Source organism: Nothobranchius furzeri, chromosome 12 (genome assembly GCF_043380555.1).
Source record: "Nothobranchius furzeri strain GRZ-AD chromosome 12, NfurGRZ-RIMD1, whole genome shotgun sequence".
NCBI lineage: Eukaryota > Metazoa > Chordata > Actinopteri > Cyprinodontiformes > Nothobranchiidae > Nothobranchius > Nothobranchius furzeri.
The window spans coordinates 54399191-54419587 of NC_091752.1; the positions used below are offsets into that span (position 1 = coordinate 54399191).

The 20397-nt window shown below is 44.1% G+C and overlaps 1 protein-coding gene across 2 annotated transcripts in view; it reads right to left on the reverse strand.

The window, feature by feature from the left end:
* pitpnc1a (phosphatidylinositol transfer protein cytoplasmic 1a) overlaps positions 1-20023 on the reverse strand; it is a 97690-nt gene extending 77667 nt beyond the window's left edge. Inside the window, exon 1 of one of the 2 annotated variants that reach the window (XM_015945738.3) lies at positions 19746-20023. In XM_015945738.3, the coding sequence (XP_015801224.1) occupies positions 19746-19793 (48 nt within the window). In that variant the 5' untranslated portion in view covers positions 19794-20023. The remainder of the gene's footprint in view (positions 1-19745) is intronic. The other variant, XM_015945739.3, reaches the window with a different exon arrangement.
* Between the last annotated feature and the right edge of the window lie 374 nt (positions 20024-20397).

A 20397-nucleotide genomic window follows, 5' to 3' on the forward strand; every position in this document is an offset into this window, starting at 1 on the left:
TTGTCATTCTGTTGTGGAAAACATTCAACGAAAACTCTAAAGAGCTGCTTAAACCTGCATTTTTTTTTTTTTTTTTTTTTGTGGGCCTATCTATATTATTAAAATGATCAGAGCCACTACAGAAGGCCCAAAGAGCCTGAGTCATGTTGTGGTAACTTGAGAGGAACTGTGAAATAATAAAGATTTTGCTGTATGCTTCTTCATGTTGAATTCAAATAAAATATATACAAGAAATATATGATGATAATAAGAATAATAATTTTATGTATATATAACAGTGATGTTAGGGCTAAAAGGCAGAATATACGTTTTGCTTGTTTTTTTTTTTTTTCTCATTACATTGGAACTTCACATTGTCCCACATTTGGCAAGTTAGGATCTTGTCACCCTAGTCCCATTGTTCAAGTCTGTGGTATGACCAACCCCGGGATTTGAACCCTAATCTCCCAGAGTGAACACCCTACCATTAGGCCACTGAGAAGGAAATTTGGACTTAGACTTTTCTGTAAAACTCATTTATAATTTTTCTATTTTTCCTGTGACAGAAGTTCAACTTTGAATTGAGGTTGTTAGAAAAGTGAACTTCTACACAAAAAATGGAGACATCTGCTTCAATTTATGCAGCTAGAGAGTAGAAAGACACATAAAGGAGACATGGATACAAATACTGTATGTACTGAAGGATAATGTCACAACAGCTGCAGGACAGGTTTACATCACACACACGCACACACAGTCGGGTGAGCCGAGAACAGAGCTCGTGATGTTTGTGGATGAGCTCAGCACACCGATTGAGAATCAAGGTCAGTGTGTCTAATAGTTGTTCTGATCAGTTTAGTATTATGCAGGTCTTTTTAAACAGCTAAAACAGATCAAGTCTCATTTTTGGGTATAAAAGAAGACAAAACGAGAGGTGAACATGACTCCTTCAGACGTCTGCAGTCATCACCACAATAGTTCAGGAGTCAGATCAAGCAAGGACAATCATTTAACAGCTAAAGATGATGGACAAAATAAATTATATATTATAAATTATCTGGTCACCCTAGTGTGTGTGTGATATATATATATATATATATATATATATATATATATATATATATATATATATATATATATATATATATATATATATATATATATATATATATACACACACACACATATATATACTGTGTACAGTGGGGCAAAAAAGTATTTAGTCCGCCACCGATTGTGCAAGTTCTCCCACTTAAAATGATGACAGAGGTCAGTAATTTACATCATAGGTACACTTCAACTGTGAGAGACAGAATGTGAAAAAAAATCCATGAATTCACATGGCAGGATTTTTAAAGAATTTATCTGTAAATCAGGGTGGAAAATAAGTATTTGGTCAATAACAAAAATTCAACTCAATACTTTGTAATATAACCTTTGTTGGCAATAACAGAGGTCAAACGATTACTATAGGTCTTTACCAGGTTTGCACACACAGTAGCTGGTAGTTTGGCCCATTCCTCCATGCAGATCTTCTCGAGAGCAGTGATGTTTTGGGGCTGTCGCCGAGCAACACGGACTTTCAACTCCCTCCACAGATTTTCTATGGGGTTGAGGTCTGGCGACTGGCTAGGCCACTCCAGGACTTTCAAATGCTTCTTACGGAGCCACTCCTTTGTTGCCCGGGCGGTGTGTTTGGGATCATTGTCGTGTTGGAAGACCCAGCCACGTTTCATCTTCAAAGCTCTCACTGATGGAAGGAGGTTTTGGCTCAGAATCTCACGATACATGGCCCCATTCATTCTGTCCTTAACACGGATCAGTCGTCCTGTCCCCTTAGCAGAAAAACAGCCCAAAAGCATGATGTTCCCACCTCCATGCTTCACAGTAGGTATGGTGTTCTTGGGATGCAACTCGGTATTCTTCTTCCTCCAAACACGACGAGTTGAGTTTATACCAAAAAGTTCTACTTTGGTTTCATCTGACCACATGACATTCTCCCAATCCTCTGCTGTATCATCCATGTGCTCTCTGGCAAACTTCAGATGGGCCTGGACATGCACTGGCTTCAGCAGCGGAACACGTCTGGCACTGCAGGATTTGATTCCCTGCCGTTGTAGTGTGTTACTGATGGTGACCTTTGTTTCTGTGGTCCCAGCTCTCTGCAGGTCATTCACCAGGTCCCCCCCGTGTGGTTCTGGGATTCTTGCTCACCGTTCTCATGATCGTTTTGACCCCACGGGATGAGATATTGCGTGGAGCCCCAGATCGAGGGAGATTATCAGTGGTCTTGTATGTCTTCCATTTTCTGATAATTGATTTTTTCACACCAAGCTGCTTGCCTATTGTAGATTCACTCTTCCCAGTCTGGTGCAGGTCTACAATTCTTTTCCTGGTGTCCTTCGAAAGCTCTTTGGTCTTGGTCATAGTGGAGTTTGGAGTCTGACTGTTTGAGGCTGTGGACAGGTGTCTTTTATACAGATAATGAGTTCAAACAGGTGCCATTAATACAGGTAACGAGTGGAGGACAGAAAAGCTTCTTAAAGAAGACGTTACAGGTCTGTGAGAGTCAGAGATTTTCCTTGTTTGAAGGGACCAAATACTTATTTTCCACCCTGATTTACAAATAAATTCTTTAAAAATCCTGCCATGTGAATTCATGGATTTTTTTCACATTCTGTCTCTCACAGTTGAAGTGTACCTATGATGAAAATTACTGACCTCTGTCATCATTTTAAGTGGGAGAACTTGCACAATCGGTGGCTGACTAAATACTTTTTTGCCCCACTGTATATATACACACATATATATATTTATATTTGTGTACACACACACACACACACACACACACACACACACACACACACACACACACACACACACACACACACACACACACAGTACAGGCTACATAGTTATATGATATGCCTATGTGAGATATTACATATAAGATATTTGACATATTTACTAAATATTAGGGCTAAAATCGTATTCCTGTGCTTCTCTGGTTTACTGAGAAGCTTAAATTACATAACATCAGCACACACGCTCATTCCAGCATGACACAGTGATGGCCCACACACTAACACGCACTCAGAACATCTGGTGTTTTTGACGAGGTTCTGCTGCTAATCCAGAACTTTCTCCAGCTGCCCCAGTTTCAACAGCTGTTCACCAGATTTCCAGGACTTTCGTAACACATTAATACACAGCTAGCTAGCATTTAAACCCTGGGACATCAAACATGTAATAATGTGCTCCTTTTATTTCCCCTTGGTCTCGGTTCCACTCCTACCCACACATACAACCTTGACCGATGTGTCCTCACTTGATAGACACTGAAAGCCACTTCACCATCAGAGATTTCTCTTCACCTCGTGATGTCTCCATGGCAACCGGACACTTGTATCTGCTCTTCTGGAGTGAACATCTAAAGAGATGCCCAAATATGCAGATTAGGAATACATTTTGTGTGTGTTAGAGTGTGTGTCATGGTCAACACGTGAAACATCTGGAATCTGCTGTTCAGCTTCAACAGTCAACCAGACAGCTTTATTTAGCTTAGGAGCATCTCTTTGATGTGGAGCTATCCACAGACCCTTCTGTTACCGTGGAGATGAGGAGAGTGCCATTTACTGTGTTATGCTAATTAGCAGGTTGTTGGGAGATGATTGGGTTTTTGCCAGTGGAGTGCTGAGTAAGCGTCACCTAGTTACTCTTTGAAAGCTTTTCTGAAGATCAAACGATAATTATGTCGCTCATTGACTGAATTGGTCAAATTGCTTGCTTTGATTTGAGAAAGGGAATTAATTAGCTAACAGCGTGATCCTACCAGTTATTCCATTTGCTCTGCAACTTCGATGTTTCTTCTCCACAAATAACACAAGCCTGGAGGTGATCTGCCGAATGGTACAATTGCTATTGCTAACGGTTAGCTTCTACTAGCTGAGATGTTCTCTGCTTTTTCCTGGACGCTAAACTTATAACAGCAATGAGTCGCGATAGGAGAGTCCCTTCACGTTAAGTGACAGTGTGACATAGATCTGACCAAGCACAAACATAGGAGCCAAACAACATGAGAAAACACACACCAGGATTTCACTCGCTGTCTGTTTTGTATATTTTTTTGTCTAATCAACACAAATGAAGATGAAACAGATGTGTCAAATTGTTATATTGTTAAATAATTTTCTTTTCAAATTTAATTCCAAAAGACAATCTACGCTAAAGAATGACAAAAACATTTGTGAATCATTCTCTTTGTTTAATTTTAGCAATAAGCAGGTTGTTTGTCCATTGAATAATGACATTATCATACAGAGGCTCACATTAAGCACAGAATCAATCACCAGCACACAAATCATCTTAGGATACTGTGATCACATTAGTGTGGTGCATCCAGCTGCTGTCCTCCACCTTTCCCATAACTCCACTGATGCAGTCAGAGTGTCAGTGTGGCTTCTATTCTCAGCTGTTGCTCCTTGTTTAGACAGGAAGTTAACAGGAAGTGACATGCACAGGAAGGGCAGATGGGCTGAAGACATGAATGGAGGTCATGTGATATGGCTTTAGAAAGGTGAATGAACACTGGTTTCTGTAAACTGATCAGTGATGTCATAAGTCAAGTGTGTGCAGGTTTCAAAGATACTTGAGGGCAATAAAACCTCAACATTATAAGAATTTTTGTGCTCATATTGAAGGTCCTTAATCATGCAAAATGAATTTTTTGGAGCTTTTGACCAGGTTTTTTGTTATTTCCCCAGGACAAACACCCAAAGGAATTTTTGGCTTCACACAAGCATTTTCCTGTCTCTGCTGCATCCCATCTGGGTTGTCTGGATCCCTCCTCCTCTGGACTGTAAACACTAACACCCACTCTCTCCATGTAGCTAGCAGGGAGTTTAATCTCCACAGCTGTGAAGAAGTGCTATTTTTTCTTATCTGGCCTTCACTTTACATAATGCCTAGAACCCAAAAATATTTTTTGTCTGCAAGAGCAAAAGGGCCCCTGTCCAATCTTCCAAAAAAAATCAGCACAAATGGCAAGGCAGTTTTATTTATATAGCACATTTATTACACACAGACATTTCAATGTGCTTTCCTATTAGTAATGGTTTGATTTTGTCTTCAGGAGCTCTCAAAAACCGAGCCAGAATGTGACCATGATTTCAACGAAAGTTTGATAATAAACTGGGTTTTCAGAAGCGTTACTTCTTCAAACCAGCACCATTATAATGTTAAAACCACCCAATGGAGAGAAAGTGCTGTGAGTACAACAAAATGGTTAACTGCTAGCTGAGGTAGCTAGTTTAATGGGTGACGGGGACAGATTGTGTGTGTGTGTGTGTGTGTGTGTGTGTGTGTGTGTGTGTGTGTGTGTGTGTGTGTGTGTGTGTTTGTGCATGCATGCAAGTTAGCAAGACAATCCTCTAACCGAGATTCTTTGAAGGTAGTGGTGTGGCTGAGTGGGACATATCGGTGTGAATCAGCGGTTCCTGGGTCTTCAGCTGTGCACTATAGGGAGCCTAAGTCACGCCCATCGACTTCCTGACCATGGATCCCCAGAAGAACGAAGAAATGAATGCAAGTCAATGGGCTAAATATGCTATTTTCTAAATCCTCTTGTTTTATGCCAGGGATTTCACCTAAGATGTCCATGAATTTTAAAGACACATTTTGATACCAAGAAAGCGCTTGTTTTAGAACACAGGGAAACGCTATTTTAGATTTTGTGTGAAAATAAGTCCCGGACTACAAATGCACTTCACGAAAATGACGTCATCAAACCAGACACGTAGAAAACTGAGGGAAAATGGCTGTGATTTTAGCAACTTTCAAATCCTTCTTACAGGAGGAAAGAACCACCAAAAATCATTAATTTGGTAAGTAAAAGCTACACTAGGGGAGAGGAGATTCTGTGGTGAACTTTTACAAGCTGATAAATCTCAAAGTACATGACTGGCGTGGTCAAAACACACATCATCACTTTCATTTAAATTGCAGTACAACATATGTGTTATTCAGGGCGTAAGGCGAAGCGGATTAGAACATAGCTCTTTTAGCCCCATTGACTTGCATTCATTTTTGCGTTCTTCCGGGCACCCATAAGCCGACCGGAAAGGGAAGAGACTTAGGCTCCTTATTGTGAAATTCACACAGGGGGAGGTGGGGTTTTATCAAATCCAAGCGTCTTATTTCAAGGTTGAAGGAATGGGTCTCGAAAAATTACTTATTTTTCATCAAAAAATTACATGTCAATTATGCCAACGCTAATATTTTATTATATCATCACCACCAGCGTCTGAATGAATGATTGTGTTGTGAAGTGCCTTGGGGGGCTGTAGAGCCCTCAAAGGTGCTATACAAATACAGGCCATTTACCGTTTTACTTTAAAAGCTCATTTTTAGTTCTCTGTAAGCCCAAGTGTACACACATTGACCGAGATGTTTGCCCTACAGACTTCTCCGTCACCTGGGGAGTGTTGCAAAGCAATTCCCTGCCCGGACAACAGAGGGCGTAGTCCTTTTATGGGGTACCCTGTCCAAGATAGTTTAGTGCAGGGCTATTCATTTCCGGGCCTAGAGGGCTGGTATCCAGCATGTTTTAGTTTTAACCCTGCTTCAACACACCTGATTTCAATTAATATTTGATTAATAGGCTTCTGCAGAGCCTGATGAGCTGCTGCACTGGTGATTCAACCACGGAATCAAGTGTGTTGGAGCAGAGAAACCACTAAAATGTGCTGGATACTGCCTGGAATTGAACAGCTCTGGTATAGTGTGTATTGTGTAATATGTTTATGTATTTTAGAGACTTTGTAACATGGATGAATTTGTCCATCATTCTCTTCAACCTCTGCATGCAATCAGCAACTCTTTACCCGTGTTTGCCATCATTTCCGTCCACGAATAAAACAATTGCTGCATTTCTTTCGAGAACAAAGTAAGGAACCTTGGTGTTATCTTTGACAATGACGTCATTCAAATCCCACGTTAAACGGGTTTCTAGGATTTCCTTTTTCCACCTTCGGAATGTTGCTAAGATTAGAAGCATCCTTTCTAGGAGTGGTGCTGAATAACTAGTTCATGTGAAAAGTTGTGTTTTTTGAGGGGGCAATGGCGGTGCTGTTGATGAATTTAAAGGAAGCAGCGTGCTGATCACATATTGCTGTCTCCATCACTTACGACGGATAGTTGAAAAGTTGGGCATGTCTCCGTCAGCCTCTGCAAACCTGTTGGAGAACCCTTGTGCCGACGCCATTGCGTCTCTCCGTACCGACGCAGACGGAGAAGTATAAACCAGGTTTAACTCTCTATAAGTTAGTTATTTTTTCCACAAAATATTTAGTATTTAGCAATGGCTCTCCGTGATTTATCCCGCTTGTTTTTAACTCCTTGAAGGGTTCTGCCCCTTTATATCTGTCTGCCCTAACAATCCGTGTCCCTTCTAGAACTTTAAGATCTAGTTCTCAGAACCTTCTGGTGGTCCTTAGAGCAAACGGAGCAGTGATAGGGCTTTTTCCACGGCAGGCCCAAGATTGTTGAACCGATTTTCAGCAGATATTAAGGCAGCTCAGACTCATGGTAATTTTAAAACTTTATTAAAGACACATTTTTATAAGCTGGCTCTTAATGAAGGGCATTCTAATTAGATCAGATTTAATATTTTCAACTAAATTTAAACTGTGCTTTCAGCTGTCCAAGGCAGTGACCACTATTCTCCAAAGGCTTCAGTTACAGTAATTCTAATTTTTGTTGATACTTTTTAAGATGTCAATCTAATTTCTCTGTTCTTATCATGAATAGATTATCCTGCTTATAATAAGGTAAAAGCTTTTATTTGATCTAAATTCAGAGCCCTTTGATGGTTTTCCAGGGGTTACACGGCTCTTTTTCATGTTTAATTAAGATAATCACATTTTTATTCAATTGCTTTTCATTTGTGTGCTTTGCTCTTTGTGCAGTCTTTGCTGGATTGACTTTCTGATTATTTCTGCCGTATCCTCTTAACAACCCCCATATTTCTTAGTTATTCTTCCCAACCCACCTTTCTTTATGTCTGCCTGCTATCGACTGTGTGACTTTAAATGAATAAACATGCACTCGGTGTGCTGAATTCCTGTCAGCAATAAAGGTTTAGACCTAACCACACTAAATCATGTCTTTAGATTATTTCCTGGCACCATGGGGAAACAGGAATAGGCTATTTCTCAGTTCACTAGACAAGTTATTTCCCACCTGACTGATGGTCAGTACTCTATAAACAACCTCCGAGCACCTGACGGACCGTTCCTGTCATGCTGCTCTTTTCTGTCCCTCCTCTCTGGACTATAAATAGAAAAGCTTTGGGCTATAAATAGAAAACTCTTAAGGTTACTCTCGGGCAGGGCCATTTCTGACCTGCTAGTTCTAACCAGTTGATATTCCTGCTTCAGGTTGTTATTTCAGTTCATTTGGATGTCTCTGTTTTCATAATTATGCAACATTTTCGACAAAATTCCAAAAAGAAATCCTTTAATCTAGAAACATTTATATTTATGTGAATTAATGATGCCTCAAGTAGAAAGAAACACAAACACTGCTTCCACAATGAAAATATACATGCTTAGTTTTGTTTTGATAAAGGCACTGTGTAAAGGTTCTAAAATTAATCTGGCAATTATAAAGAAGCCATAATCCTTCAGTTAATAAAATATTTAAAAAATAATCATTTAAAGAAACGTGTCAGTTCCCCCAAAATTTAGAATGTTTTCTTAATGTTTTCAAAATAAAAGTCTGGATTCTCATCAGTAAAAGCCGTTTAAGTCAAATATAAAGCTCACACATCTTTCTGCAGGCATAAATGTTCTTTCTTACACAAAAACATAAAACCTTGATTTCTGACAATTTTTTTTTATTCTCTCCAACTTTAATTAATGCCTCATAATAAAATGTAATAAAAGCAAAAACAACCACCATTCAGGCTGGAGGAGAAATGTTCCCAGTTGGAACTCTAGACAATTAGCTTAAATGGAGGAGTCATAATCTCAGGCGATGAATGAGCACAATCTGGAGAAATGCCAACTGGGTTTCAATTAAACTCACACTGGGAGCTCTCAGTTTGCCCCACAAGTGTCGCGATATGGGACGGATGTTGGAAACCAAATTGCAGAAACCCAGGATGACACGAGGCAGGAGATGATGAAAAGCAAAATGCTTTTATTAGGATGAGCAGAACAAAAATATATCCAAAGGGCTGGAGACAAAAAACCAATAATCCAAAGGGGCTGAGCAGGAGATCAAAACAGTAGAGACAACACGAGCAGACTGACAGAATTACCACACTGACAGCAAACAATGGGCCGATAAACACAGAGTGACAAGACAAGGCTTATGAACAGGAGGGAGGTAATCAGGGAAACAGGTGACAGGTGTGAGGAGTGTGAGCTGAGGAGAAACAGGTGGAATCAATTAACAAAATGGGAAGGGAAGGAGCTTGACCATAGGGCAGATAAACATTAACACAAAACTAAACCTAAAGCCTGAGGGCCAAAAACAAACAACTAATAACCAGACGGATGAGGAGGACTAAATAAAGATTGATTAGGAATGGGGAATGATTAGAAGGACACCTGGGGAAGTCTACAGAGGGCTAGAGGTAAAACTAAAGACACACAACAGAAATGCAGACAACGGACACATGAGGGCGCTAAGAGAGCACAAGAGGAGAACCTGGAGTGGGAACTGGAGGAGCTGGGGAACAAAGGGACACAGAACATGACAACAAGCTGGCTTTGCTGCTGCAAAACCAGACAAATCTACCTTTAAAAGCACAGAAATGTGAACTAATCTTCCTTTCAACACAATTTTCAAATGATCTTGTGACAAAAGTTTTCAAATCACCAGACTGGGACTCAGTGTTTATTCTTTGGCCTCTTCCAACAACAGGAATGATGAAACTACCTGCCTCCACACATTTTTGGTCAGATTTAGCACATTTTTAGATCACAAAAGCAGCCTAATAATAAGCAGGACGAGAGGTACAGAGTCTGAGTTGGTATATTTCCCTCCATCTGGTGTGTAAATACCAGGCCTTCTCATTGGCTGATTGGTGAAATCCTCTGGGAACAAAAAAGAAATATGCTTCTAATCAGTACCAGCACTTGAGCTGGAGATTTACATCTGGAGATGTAAATGAGACCTCTGGTCTGGGCTTAGACGTGTCTTCACCCTGCTTGGTATACAGAGACTTGGACAAACATATGGAACCCCCTAAAAACAATCAGGTGTCACTCAGAACGACTTTATCTCACAGCTTTCCACTGGAAACCTCAGTAGACATGTTTTGTCCGTAAACTCCCTTCCTACCAGGTGGATTGAGATGTGAAACAGTGAAAACATTCAATGTCATTCGTCTCGCAAGATTATAAAATCCTTGATTTCAGTGGTTCATGCGATAACAAGCGAGAAGTAAGGGCCGCAATAAACTTGCTGTTTAAGTCACAACGCGTGTTTAAAATGGCTGCCACGCATTACTTGTGTTGATTTGAAGCATTGGGTGTTTTTCAATGTCAAGGCGCCTGGCCTTGCTCCTTGGTCAAAGAAAACGGTTAAATGAAATAAATTGCATCACGTGACTGCGGCTTCCACGGCGGCCACGTAATGTCATGTGACACGGGAGATAACGTTATGTTTTATACGTATTAGTTTCAATATAAATATATAATGAGCCTTTTACTTTTTAAATTGTGTACATGTTTATTAAATAAAATATGTGAGTTACTACCCACTAGCCATCAAAGCTGCAACTGCTAAGCAACTAACCAACCATAGATAACTTCTTTGGATCTAAAAAAAACATTTTAAATTAGTTGACTTACTTTTAAATTTGAAATTTGTCCCCGAAGTAGCTGCCAGCTTCTGATCCGCAGTCCTATTGAAAAAACAGCAGTGTATTCTGGGTAATTTTGACCAAGGTTAAACTACAAGACACCTCCCGTGTATTCTTGCTCAGCTAGCTAAACGCTTACAAACGGAGAACACATGCCTCGGTAGAACATGAACATTGGAACACGTCTTGGCAGCTCCCGATGACGTATCTCCTAGGCAACCGGGGCGGGCCAAGACATCAAGGCAAGGTTCCTTGGCATTGGGAAACACCCATTGTTTGTGTGCATGCTACAAAATGAATGCGACACATCAGAATACTGCAATATACAAGTAACCAGTGGGTGGAGTTGACAAAACAAGTGAGACACACTCACCTTGGTAACGCCGTCTCTAGTTTTGGAGGTCTTCACAACATCTACGTGTGCTGTCTTTTTTCTGTTGTCATCTCAAAATGAACCAATTAGTGAGCTCTTTCATTGACGCCATGTTTGTTTAGGTTGTACCCACAAACCACAAACTATTTATTATACTTTATAGAAGACCACAGGCAAAGGACGATGTTAAGGACAACTGTTGCCTCGCCACCTAGCTGTTCCACGTCAAAGGAGTTGTTTTTGGCAAAGACGCTGACAAGTTGGGGAACTACTGCCACCTACAGGCTTGGCATGCCTATAAATGTGCTTCATAATTCACTGGATTTGTTTGTTTTTTTTTGCTGATAACAACATCTTTTTTTCTAGATGGGTGGAGCGGGATATTGGTTTTACCAAAACCTGGCTACGTGTGTGTCCTCAGAAACACACTCTTTTGTGAAAGCTGCATACAAAAAACTTTGGAGAACCCAGATACAAGAGAGTTGCCAGAAGCTAAAACATAAAAGACTTTTATTGTATTGGACAATGTGATATGATATGAAGCAATGGGAAAGGCTAGAACACCATATAATGTGATAGTATAGAAAAGGATAGGATATGATAGCATGTGAGCTAAGATAGAAAACAATGCCATGAAATACCAATAAAAGAGAATAGTAGATTATAGTCATAGTAGATTATGAAAATGAATGATAGTATAGGTTATATGGTTTTGTACATACATGTAATCTAGTGAGCACATTTATGAACTTCACGTCAACTGAACACTGTTCAGACTGACTTATAGGACAAACATTGTTGCAAAAACATGATCGTCTCTAAGAGGGCAGATCTGCTGTGTGACCAAGTTTTTTACACATCTGTTTGTGAGAACCCATGAAAAGAAACTTTGAGACATTGTAGCATGTGTCAGCGCGCTGCGGAGTGGAGCGGAGGAAAGGCGTGGATCCAGACCGGGGAGTAAACAGGCAACAGGTAGGAACGGTCAACCAGGATTTATTAAGCACGCTGGACAATGAAACAATGATCCGACCCAGTACAAAGAACAGACAGGGTTTAAATACAGGAGGGTTGGGAGCTAAGGTGATTGGGAAACGAGAGGCAGGTGGGAGTAATCAACGAGACACAAGGCTGAACTAAACGGGGAGACAATACCGGGTGTGACAGTACCCCCCCCTCAAGGGGCGGATCCCAGACGCCCACAGGAACGAGGAGCAGGGCGGGAGGAGGGGAACCAGGAGGAAGGGCCCAGAGGAACAGAGGGACCAGCAGAGGGGTAGAGGAGGAGGCGACGGGCTCTTGGAGGCCGGCGTCTGAGGCAGATGAGGAGGCGACGGGCCCTTGGAGGCCGGCGCCTGCGGCAGATGAGGAGGCGACGGGCCCTTGGAGGCCGGCGTCTGAGGCAGAGGAGGAGACGACGGGCTCTTGGAGGCCGGCGTCTGAGGCAGATGAGGAGGCGACGGGCCCTTGGAGGCCGGCGCCTGCGGCAGATGAGGAGGCGACGGGCCCTTGGGGGCCGGCGCCTGCGGCAGATGAGGAGGCGACGGGCCCTTGGGGGCCGGCGCCTGCGGCAGATGAGGAGGCGACGGGCCCTTGGGGGCCGGCGCCTGCGGCAGATGAGGAGGCGACGGGCCCTTGGGGGCCGGCGCCTGCGGCAGAAGAGGAGGCGACGGGCCCTTGGAGGCCGGCGCCTGCGGCAGAAGAGGAGCTCTGCAGGCTGGGCCGGCGACAAAGTCACTGCAGGCTGGGCAGGCGACAAAGTCACTGCAGGCTGGGCCGGCGACAAAGTCACTGCAGGCTGGGCCGGCGACAAAGTCACTGCAGGCTGGGCCGGCGTTGCCCTCAAAACCACCATCGGAACCGGAGACCGTGGAGACGCCGGGCTGGATGGAGCGTCGGCCTCTTGATTGCAAAGAGCATCCCCAGACGAGGCGGCGACGTCATCGGACGAGCCGACTTCAGAGGACGAGGCAGCGGCGACGTCATCGGACGAGCCGACTTCAGAGGACGAGGCAGCGGCGACGTCATCAGACGAGCCGACTTCAGAGGACGAGGCAGCGGCGACGTCATCGGACGAGCCGACTTCAGAGGACGAGGCAGCGGCGACGTCATCAGACGAGCCGACTTCAGAGGACGAGGCAACGGCGACGTCATCGGACGAGCCGACTTCAGAGGACGAGGCAGCGGCGACGTCATCAGACGAGCCGACTTCAGAGGACGAGGCAGCGGCGACGTCATCAGACGAGCCAACTTCGGGGACATCAGAGGAGACGACTGTGGGGTCATCGGACGGGACGACATCAGAGGAGACGACTGTGGGGTCATCGGACGGGACGACATCAGAGGAGACGACTGTGGGGTCATCGGACGGGACGCCATCAGAGGTGACGGCGACGTCATCGGACGGGACGCCATCAGAGGTGACGGCGACGTCATCGGACGGGACGTCATCAGAGGTGACGGCGACGTCATCAGACGGGACGTCATCAGAGGACACGTCGTCGTCAGAGGAGGAGGCGACGACTTCGGAACACGTCGTCGTCAGAGGAGGAGGCGACGACTTCGGACACGTCGTCGTCAGAGGAGGAGGAGACGACTTCGGACACGTCGTCGTCAGAGGAGGGGGCGACGACTTCGGACACGTCGTCATCAGGGGCGACGACTTCGGACACGTCGTCATCAGGGGCGACGACTTCGGACACGTCGTCATCAGGGGCGACGACTTCGGACACGTCGTCATCAGGGGCGACGACTTCGGACACGTCGTCATTAGGGGCGACGACTTCGGACACGTCATCATTAGGGGCGACGACTTCGGACACGTCATCATCAGGGGCGACGACTTCGGACACGTCGTCATCAGGGGCGTCGACTTCAGAACAGGAAGGGGCGTCGACTTCAGAACAGGAAGGGGCGTCGACTTCAGAACAGGAAGGGGCGTTGACCACCATCGACTTCGGGTCCACGGGCATTGACTTCTGGTCCTTCGATTTTCGGACCGTCGACCTCTGGACCGCTGGCCTCTGGACCGGGACCGGAACCGTCTGCTTCTTGCCCGGAGGAGTCGGCTTCTGGTCCCTCGACTTCTGGACCGCTGAGTTTTGGACCGGATCCGGCTCCATCTGCTTCCGGGTCGGTACCCTCCGTCTCTCGGCCCGCTCCGTCGGCTTCTGGGCCGGTACCGTCTGCTTCTGGCCCGGAGGAGTCAGCCTCTGGTCCCTCGACTTCTGGACCGCCGAGTTTTGGACCGGATCCGGTACTGTCTGCTTCCGGGTCGGCAGCAGGGCCGCTGCTAAGAAAGCTTGGAGCGATGAGGAGAGGCGGGAGGTCAGCTCGTCCAGTTCTAGCTCCCTGAGGCTGAGCGTCCGACGGAGCTGGGCCAGCTCAGCCCGCTGACCGGCGAGCTCCGCTGGGGAAACCCTGCGCTCGCTCCTCTGGCCCCGGGACGAGGAGGATAGGGCGTCCAGGTGAGACTCCTTGCGACTGAGGAGCTCGCGGAACCGGCCGAGCTCCGCCCGTTGCTCCATCAGCCGGGCCGCGATTGCTGCTCCTTCCTCTGCAACCGACGGGGGCTCCGGTTCGGCAAGAGACGGGACTGGTGGTCTGGCCGGGGGCGTGTCCGAACTGCCGCGCCGGGCACGGCCAGCGGCAGGCTCGAAACTCCCTCCAGAAGCGCTGGGCTGTGGTGGCTTCCGGCGTCTCTCCCCACGCCGTGGACCGACTCCGGGGGAACAGATCGCCAGCCTCGTGCCCTCATAGCTGGAGCGATCTGGCAGCGGCTCCCGGTCCAAACATGCCTCCGGTTCCGGGAGGACAGGGAGGAACGCTGCGGCCGAAGGTCGGCGATGCCGGCGGCGGCGAGGCGGAGCTGGTGCTGGAGAGGGAGAAGCCGGCTGGTGGGTCGGGGTAAGCCACTGGAGCAGATTCTCCCAAGGCAGAATCTCCCGGCTGGATCCATCAATGGGTTCGGGTCGGATCATTCTGTCAGCGCGCTGCGGAGTGGAGCGGAGGAAAGGCGTGGATCCAGACCGGGGAGTAAACAGGCAGCAGGTAGGAACGGTCAACCAGGATTTATTAAGCACGCTGGACAATGAAACAATGATCCGACCCAGTACAAAGAACAGACAGGGTTTAAATACAGGAGGGTTGGGAGCTAAGGTGATTGGGAAACGAGAGGCAGGTGGGAGTAATCAACGAGACACAAGGCTGAACTAAACGGGGAGACATGACCGGGTGTGACAGCATGTCTACTTTTTCTCTCAGATTATCATAAATCTAGGAAAGCTACACAGACATCATCAGCATGTGTGAGAAGAGATCTTCTGGCATCAGGCTTTACAATGAAAAAAATATATTTGTTGTTGTGCTTTGAAAGCGATTGATGTTAATGAGCAGCTTTTCAGTCTGGATTTACCAAACTTTTAATTATTTTACTTTCTGGCAACAAAACGGAAAAAAGATGTGAGTGAGAGCATCTTAGTTGGGAACATTCTGCTGTAACCAGAACAAAGAATCTGAGAGAAGCAGACAGCTTTAACTCCTTCAGCCCCACCACCTCATGTTTACCAGGCTCCCATCTGACTGTTGTCTGGGTAATTTAACTTAATGTTACATGAAAAGTGTTAATGAACTCATTTCCTGATCAGAAAAGCCCTTCGCTGCCAGCGTTTTTCAGCATTTTTACTGTTTTTTTAACCCTCTCATGCTCAAAATAAGTTTTGATAAAAGGACGAACAACTAAGTCCATCAGGGATACTTCTGAGTTTAAAAATGCTCATGAAATATGTATGTGGAGTAACCAGGTAGGTAGGTTTTAACTGTTGCAAATCTGCAACACCTGCCTCCAGAGAGTTAAGTCACAGAATGTTGCGCTCTATGATCATGTCGACGCCAAAACTACCAAAAACAAAGAGGAGACTCACCTCTTACATCAGGAAGAATCCCCGTGCGTTTTGAGCGTTGTATGTTATTTCATAATCCGTTGTGGAATTGTGATCAGCAGAAGCTTTTCCGGTTCGCTCCTCACTTTTTTTACAGCAGCGGCCCAAAACGATCTCCTAACACATGGATTTTCTGCTTCCTGATCACGTGACGTGTGACGTATGCAGATGAAGATCGGCTTTAGAGCTGAGATGTTTGTTCTCACAGTGCGGGGGCTCGTTCCGACGCCCACACAGTAAAAACATGCCAATGACGTCTTTTGTCGATGACTTTAATCTTCATTGGCAGTTAGTGAATTAAAGGTGCATTATGTAGAAATGAAGTAAAAATGACATCATGTGGTAAAATTTCATTACTGCAACCACTTTAAAACTCTAGAGCTTTTTGCCGGCCGTCGTCATATTATAATTGTTGGCGCTGCAACATTAGTTTGCAGGAGACACAGTAAACACACTCACTGATGGTAAACAGTAGCTACGTCCCTTCTTCCTTTATTTTGAAAGGAGAAAAACTGACAATCTCCGCAGTGAGCTGTGAAATATGTTTCAGTGTAACCTTCCTTCCAAAATGACCGAAACGTTAGACTCTTGGGATTTTCTCACTGTAAAATTCTCACTATATTCTTACATACTGCACCTTTAAAAAGCAGAGGACAAAATAAAAAAGCTAATAGAAATCAAAATTAGAATGCCAAACAAAAATTAAAAAACCTGATGCATGATGTTATCAACCATGTTTTAATATTTGTTAGAAGAAACAAAATAACGAGAATTAGTTCCTTCCGAGGCTGTTATCTGAGTTGATTATGAACATGAATTCCGTTAAAATCTATGAACTAAACTTTGAGTTTGTTTATTTAATACATGAAGTTCCATAACATTGACTTTCTGTGCTAAATTGCTCAGAGTGTAGAAATGTGTTTGATTTGCATCACAAACAGGTTTTTTATTTGGAGTAAAAACTGCATTTACTGTTTCTCACCAGATATCACACCTGTGACTGTTCCTTAAAAATGTCCAGTTACTGTAAATCATATAAAGACCATATCAATTCTTAGAAACATTTAAACAGACAAAAACACGTATGCACAGGTTAAAGATGAACAAGAGCTCAGTTGTAGGAATGAATCAAGAAAACCTAAATAACTGAAAAGTATGCAATAAATGACTTGATTTGTGTTTATGACAGAAAGAAATAACAAAAACCTAATAAAAAGGAAGTCATGCATGTTCTCTGCAGTGCAGCTTATAGCAGAGGAGTGTTGCCTGAGGAAGACTACTGGTGTCTGCTAGAGGTGAAACTCCTCCACCATCTTGTCACGTCTTTGTTAGATGTATTTGAAAAGAAACCTGTCACCATCGTGCACCACTCTTTCTTATGCTCAGAGTTACAACACACTCAGGTCGCCTAAAAATGTGGAATTAGATGATGACTGATCTGTTTTTCCAAGCAAGTGCACATTTGCAAGAAATGAATAGTTTACAAACGTTCACTCACCGAGTCCCAGACAGATCAATAGATCAGGTTAGAGTGCATTCTAATCATTACAAGAACAGATGTAGGAGCTCTTCAGCTGGCTGCAGGGGACGGCTGTGTGCTGCATCACCAGCAGAGAAAAGAGGGAACACAATCAGCCTCAAGGCAAGATGTGATGAAGCAGCAAACTGGTCATTAGAAACATGAAAAGCACAGAAACCACCAAAAGGTCCAGGGATCAATAAGGTGCAGAGGAGACGATTAAACTCAATGGTCTGATTAAAAACACATAAGAATCGGAAGAATTCAGTTTCATCTTCCTTCAGCCAAAGAACTGGCCACATCTCTTTTTATAAGTTGTACTTGTTGCCACAGAAACATGTTCAACTTAAAGGGGGCACGTTATAGGGCTGAGCGATATGGCCTAAAATCAATACCACGACATATTGAGGATTTCACCTCGATAACGATAAATAGACGATAACTACAGGTATGTGCAGAAACAAAAGTTGTCCACTAGATGGGGCTGTCACATGTATCACATTGAGTCACGTTTTTACGTGACTCAATGTGATACAGCTTCTTAAAGGGTCATGAACGTTGCCAACCTACACACATCTTTTCATTATTTTATTATCAAATCTATTCACATGGGAACAATTCTCCCGATAAGAGTCAGAAATTTCGATAACAACACATTTTTTATTTATTGCCCAGGCCTAGCATGTTATGCAAAACTCACATTTTGCTTCCTTTAGTGCTGCCATGTGGGTCTCTACTTCCTCTATAAACTCAAAACATGATTAAAAAAAATCTAACCGTTTTCTGTCAATGTTTGGTTTCAGGAAGTATGTGCCTAAAACAAGCTGTTTCATAAAGTTGCTGACTGTGATGTCACAAATGGGGAAAGAAGAACCACTTCTCACATGCAAGTAAGATGCTCTTGGAGGAAAAGCAGCTCTACAACAAGCTCCTCCCAAATATTTGAGCTTCTTAGCATAAAGCAGCCTGAGTGGGGGATGGTTGTTTTCTTAAAGTGACAACGCCCTGAAACAACTCATTCTGGAAGGTACTGAGAATAAAACGCTGAAAACACTTTATGCAACTCCATGAACTTCATGAGCATTTTTGTTAGCAGCAGTAGAACTAATTTAACTCAAGAAATAAGTCATAATGTGTTCCCTTCAAATTCACTCAAATATCAATCATATAAATCGTACACATACTTAGTTAAATTATGGATAACAGGCTCTTGCAAGCCTGGAGACATGACTCAGCCTCCTTCACTGATAAAGGTAAGATACCACTTCTCTACACTGACAAGTAAATGAGAAAAATTACACAAGTTTTATTCTGAAATAAAAGACATTTCATCTGTCGCTGAGGGTTATGAGCAGAAGGCTGCCACCTGGATCGCTGTGAGTTCAAACCCTGCTTTCCATATCACCAATCTACTCCTTTAACCATGAAAGGTCAAGAAGACCCAAGAAAAACAGAAGATTTTTGACCCAGAGCTGAATTTCTCTCTGAAAGGTCAAATGCACCAATCCAATCACCATGCTGATCATATGGATCACATGAGTAAAGACACAAATGGGATTGGTGGAGGGCATCATAAATCTAGATGATGTAAAAAAGGATCTCCTATAGATAGATAGATAGATAGATAGATAGATAGATAGATAGACAGATAGACAGATAGACAGATAGATAGATAGATAGATAGATAGATAGATAGATAGATAGATAGATAGATAGATAGATAGATAGATAGATAGATAGATAGATAGATAGATAGATAGATAGATAGATAGGTATTTTGTCCACCACCACTAATCATAAGACACCAGGTGGCTTTTAAATACATTTACAAGCTGCAGCAGCGCCACCCAGCGGTGACTTCCAGAACACAACCATTAGAGCCGCTTTGGTGCGAAATGCAGCAAAAACGCTTCTGCAAACTTTACAGCACCCAGCTCAGAAACAATAGACCAAAACGTCAACAAACTCTGTGGCTCTGAAGCTTTAGATCATATTTATGTTTTAAAGGTGAAATCCGTTTGAAAGTTCATCAAATAAAGCAGAGAATAAGGAAAGTTGACCCACCTCCTCCACTGTCAGAGGCATGCAAATGCGGTACTCTTTCATCAACATCCCAAACGGAGGTGATGGCTGCGCGGCGGAAGCTGTTGTCTGGAGAACCTCAGTCCACCACAGTGAGAAGCGCTGAGATCCAAACAAAAGCAGCTGGTTTCCCTCCGCTCCGTCTCAGCATCTCCTCCTGCTCCGTTCCGCAGTGTCCGGGCTCTCTGCGTTCAGCAGATCCGTGAGTCCACGAGTTTCCTCCAGCAGATGAAATAATCCCACCTGAATCCGCAGATTTCTAAACTACTCCAGCAGCGTGTGTTGAAGTGATTTAAAAGCGAACGAAGTAAACCAAAGTCCAGAACAAGTCCCTCCTGCTAACCGAGCTTCTGAGTGGTGATTGTTTCAGCTGGATCGGATTCAAGCGAATATATGAAACGTTTTCATTTGATCAGATCTGTCAGCATGTCTCCTCCTCTCCTCGGAGCGTTTTCTCTGGCGGCTCCGTCCGTCCGGAGCTGCTGCGTCAAGTGAGCGGGAGCGCAGCAGGAAACACAAGGACTTGTACAGCTCCTGCTGAGAGGACCGCTTCTATAAACGGTGCCACCGGCGGTCCACGGTGCAACAAGGACACAACAGTGGCAAACAGGGACACGGTGTCACTGTGCTGAAC